General features: G+C 50.6%; 1 protein-coding gene across 2 annotated transcripts in view; it reads right to left on the minus strand.

Moving 5' to 3' along the window:
• ACOT7 (acyl-CoA thioesterase 7) overlaps positions 1-3508 on the minus strand; it is an 89807-nt gene that overhangs the window by 23221 nt on the left and 63078 nt on the right. For both annotated transcript variants that reach the window (XM_003793227.3, XM_023515201.1), the window contains exon 7: positions 2042-2158. In XM_003793227.3, the coding sequence (XP_003793275.1) occupies positions 2042-2158 (117 nt within the window). The remainder of the gene's footprint in view (positions 1-2041; positions 2159-3508) is intronic.

Raw genomic sequence — 3508 nt, forward strand, 5'->3', positions numbered from 1 at the left:
CTTGAGCCCAGGAGTTGGAGGTTGCTGTGAGCTGTGATGCCACAGCACTCTACACAGGGGGACAGCTTGAGGCTCTGTCTCAAAAAAAAGTTAAAGCTGCTGGGCGGTGCCTGTGGCTCAAAGGAGTAGGGTGCTGGCCCCATATACCAGAGGTGGTGGATTCAAACCCAGCCCCGGCCAAAAAAAATAAAAATAAAAAAGTTAATTCTGCCAGTAGAAAGCACTGAGGGAGGGTCAAGAGCTGGGAGGGGAGGGTCCCCTTTTAATAGCCTCTTCATTCCTAACAAAGGCTGACTTTTCTTTCTTTGGGTGCTTGGTTAGACTTTGTGCAAAGAACATTTGTGGATTTGACCAATGTTTAAGAAACTTGGCTGGGTGCAGTGGCTCATGCCTGTAATCCCAGCAGTCTGGGAGGCTGAGGCAGGTGGAAGGCTTTTTCTCAGGAGTTCAAGAGGAGCCTGAGCAAGAGCGTGACCCCCTCATCTCTAAAAAAATAAACCAGCCAGGGATTGGGGCAGGGCCCTGTAGTCCCAGCTACTGAGGAGGCTGAAGCAAGAGGATCACCTGAGCCCAAGAGATTGAGGTTGCTGTGAGCTGCAATACCACAGCCCTCTACCCACGGCAACAGAGACTGTCTCAAAAAGAAAAGAAGAAACCAAGTGGCCACCTTGGAAAGTCTATTTTTCTTAGTAGTTCTCAAAGGACACTGGGGACAAGTGAACAGAGTCTGTCTTCTGGAAGAGAAGCGTGCTTTCCACAAAAAAAGAGGAGCGTGCCTTTGGAATCCGTACTTAATAACGTAGCCCTAATCATGGTAACGGTCGGAGTCCTACAGAGCCCTGGGGTCATGGACATGATGGGATTCTCCCTTTCCCAAGGCTCAAGACACAGCTGCCAACAACACCCAGAGCACATCTCACTCAAGGCCTCCGGGACAAACTACAATACACAGACCCACTTGTTTGGGCACTTCCTAAAGCGACACTGTGGTTCGTGTCTGTGGCAAGCTCTGTCATGTATCAGTCAAGAAGGGACTCTGCAGAGTGGAGGGGGCGATGCGACAGACTGTCCTCCTTAGCCCCACTCTCCCCAAATCCAATGTAGGTGAAGCCCAGTTGCTCTCCGCCCCTCCCTCCTCCCAACCTCAGGGTGTTTTTGCCCCATCACGCGATGTCCAGTCACCTGCTGCACCTAACAGAGGCTGAGAGTCTGGACAGGGCCTTTGTGGCCCCTCCCGAAAGCTCTGGGAGAGCAGGAAGAGTGGGGCTGGCATTTCTTCTGCCTCCTCACCTCCCACAACAGCAACTCCAAAGAGCTGCTCTAATGAGGCGTCATCCTCAGACTCAACACCAGGCTCTGACAGCCCGACACCACCCCAGTCCCAAGAAGAAGTACTGCTTTTCAGGGGCTATAGGGCCTCATCTCAAGAGACGAGACACAAATAGAAATTACCACGTGTCAGGAGGGGACTTCGCTTCCCATCTGTGGGGAGCAGTGATGTGGGACAAGCGGGGCGAGCTCTGCTCATTAGGACCGCAGGGCCCTGCCTCCAGAATCTGTGCGTGCACCCCAGGGACAGCAAGCACTGTTCAGGGTGGGGACCTGGTCACTGGGACCGGATTTCTCTCATGGAGAAAACCCTGCTGGTGACACAGGTCGGCTGGCCACGGAGGGGCTCCCACGTGCTTCCCTGCGCTGGCCCGGCCACAGCCCGAATCATGGATTATTCACTCTTCCCAAATGAGACGTGCCTGCTGCATGGTTTGGTGGAAACATTCATAGCAACTGTGGACACAGGGTCTACAGAGAGGATGAATCTGTGCTAATCTTTAGGAAGATGAAGCCCCAATCACTATGAGTTACAGAAGTTACCAAACCAAAACGTCATGTCAATCAACACAGCATAGGTAAAGCCAAGTAATCAGGCTTCCTTCTCCTCATGGCAGATGGGCAGCTCTGGGGGTGAACAAAAAGCAAACTGGACAGAAGACCGAGTGACCAGAGGCCACTCTCCTCACTTTTGCCAGAAGAGTTCTGTTACCTTTTCTGATCTTGTCATGAAAATTGATGGCGTCCACTGAAGCCGTGACGATGTTGGTCTTGCAGTGGCGTGCAGCCACGATCCCGGCCACCTCGTCCATGAGCTTCATGGTGACACCTGCAGAGAAAGGGGCTCGTGACAGATGAGAGATGCAGGAAGGGCAGACTATTCCATATCCTGGAAACCAGCCGTAAAGACCCATCACCCACCGCTGTGAGGATGCAGGAACGTGGTGAGCCTGGTGTGTATTTTAAGTGTGGCTTCCTCAGAAGCTTTTGGAAATGACCCCAGCTGATATCCTAGGCCACTAACAAAATGACAACCTATTTCCCAGCCTCTACAGATGTCTTACCCTGCCAATAAAGTTTTGTTACAATATCCACTGAGATGGCTGATATCAGAAAATCGGATATCAACGGTGTCCATAGCTCAGTGGGTAGGGTGTCGGCCACATACATAGAGGCTGGTGGGTTTGAACCCAGCCAGGGCCAGCTAAAATCAACAATGACAATTGCAACAATAACAACAACAAAAATAACCAGGCATTGTGGCAGGTGCCTGTAGTCCCAGCTACTTGGGAGGCTGAGGCAAGAGAATCACTTAAGCCCAAGATTTGGAGGTTGCTGTGAGCTGTGCCGTCAAAGCACTCTACTGAGGGCAACATAGTGAGACTTTGTCTCAAAAGAAAAAAAAAATTAAAGTATGGGCTGGACACAGTGGCTCATGTCTGTAATCCTAGCACTCTGGGAGGCCAAGGTGGGTGGATTACCTGAGCTTAGGAGTTTGAGACCAGTCTGAGCAAAAAGTAAGACCCATCTCTACTAAAAATAGAAAAACTAGCCAGGTAGAGTGGCACATGTCTGTACTCCCAGCTACTGGGGAGGCTGAGGCAAGAAGATCGCACAGACCCAGGAGTTTGCAGTTGCTGTGAGCTATGATGCCACAGCACTCTACCCAGGGCGACAGAGTGAGACTCTGCCTCAAAAAAAAAAAAATTAAAATATGCTGAACTACATGAAATTGCAAATATTCAACCATTTTTGACCTGCAAAAGCAGCAAAGTGATGTTGACACTGATCAACTTAATAACCACCAGAAAATTTAGAACATTATGTGCATTTGGTCGAGGATACAGAATGAGCTACTAAATTCAGAGAGAAACAAAAAAACCAGACTCCATCCCACACATGAAAGCCAAGGTCACATGGCACTGTCCTTAGAGTAGGATGTGTAGAGGCAAATGCTCGTGGGGCCCAGCTGGTGGCATCAGAAAGTGAGGAGGGGTGATCCCAGCACTCTGAGAGGCCAAGGCGGGTGGACCGCTTGAGCTCACAAGTTTGAGACCAGCCTGAGCAAGAGTGAGACCCCATGTCTAAAAAACTAGCTGGGCATTGTAGTGGGCGCCTGTAGTCCCAGTTACTTGGGAGGCTGAGGGAAGAGAATCCCTTGAGCCCAAGAGTTTGAGGT

Source organism: Otolemur garnettii, unplaced genomic scaffold, assembly GCF_000181295.1.
Source record: "Otolemur garnettii isolate 467f Iridium unplaced genomic scaffold, OtoGar3 scaffold00067, whole genome shotgun sequence".
NCBI lineage: Eukaryota > Metazoa > Chordata > Mammalia > Primates > Galagidae > Otolemur > Otolemur garnettii.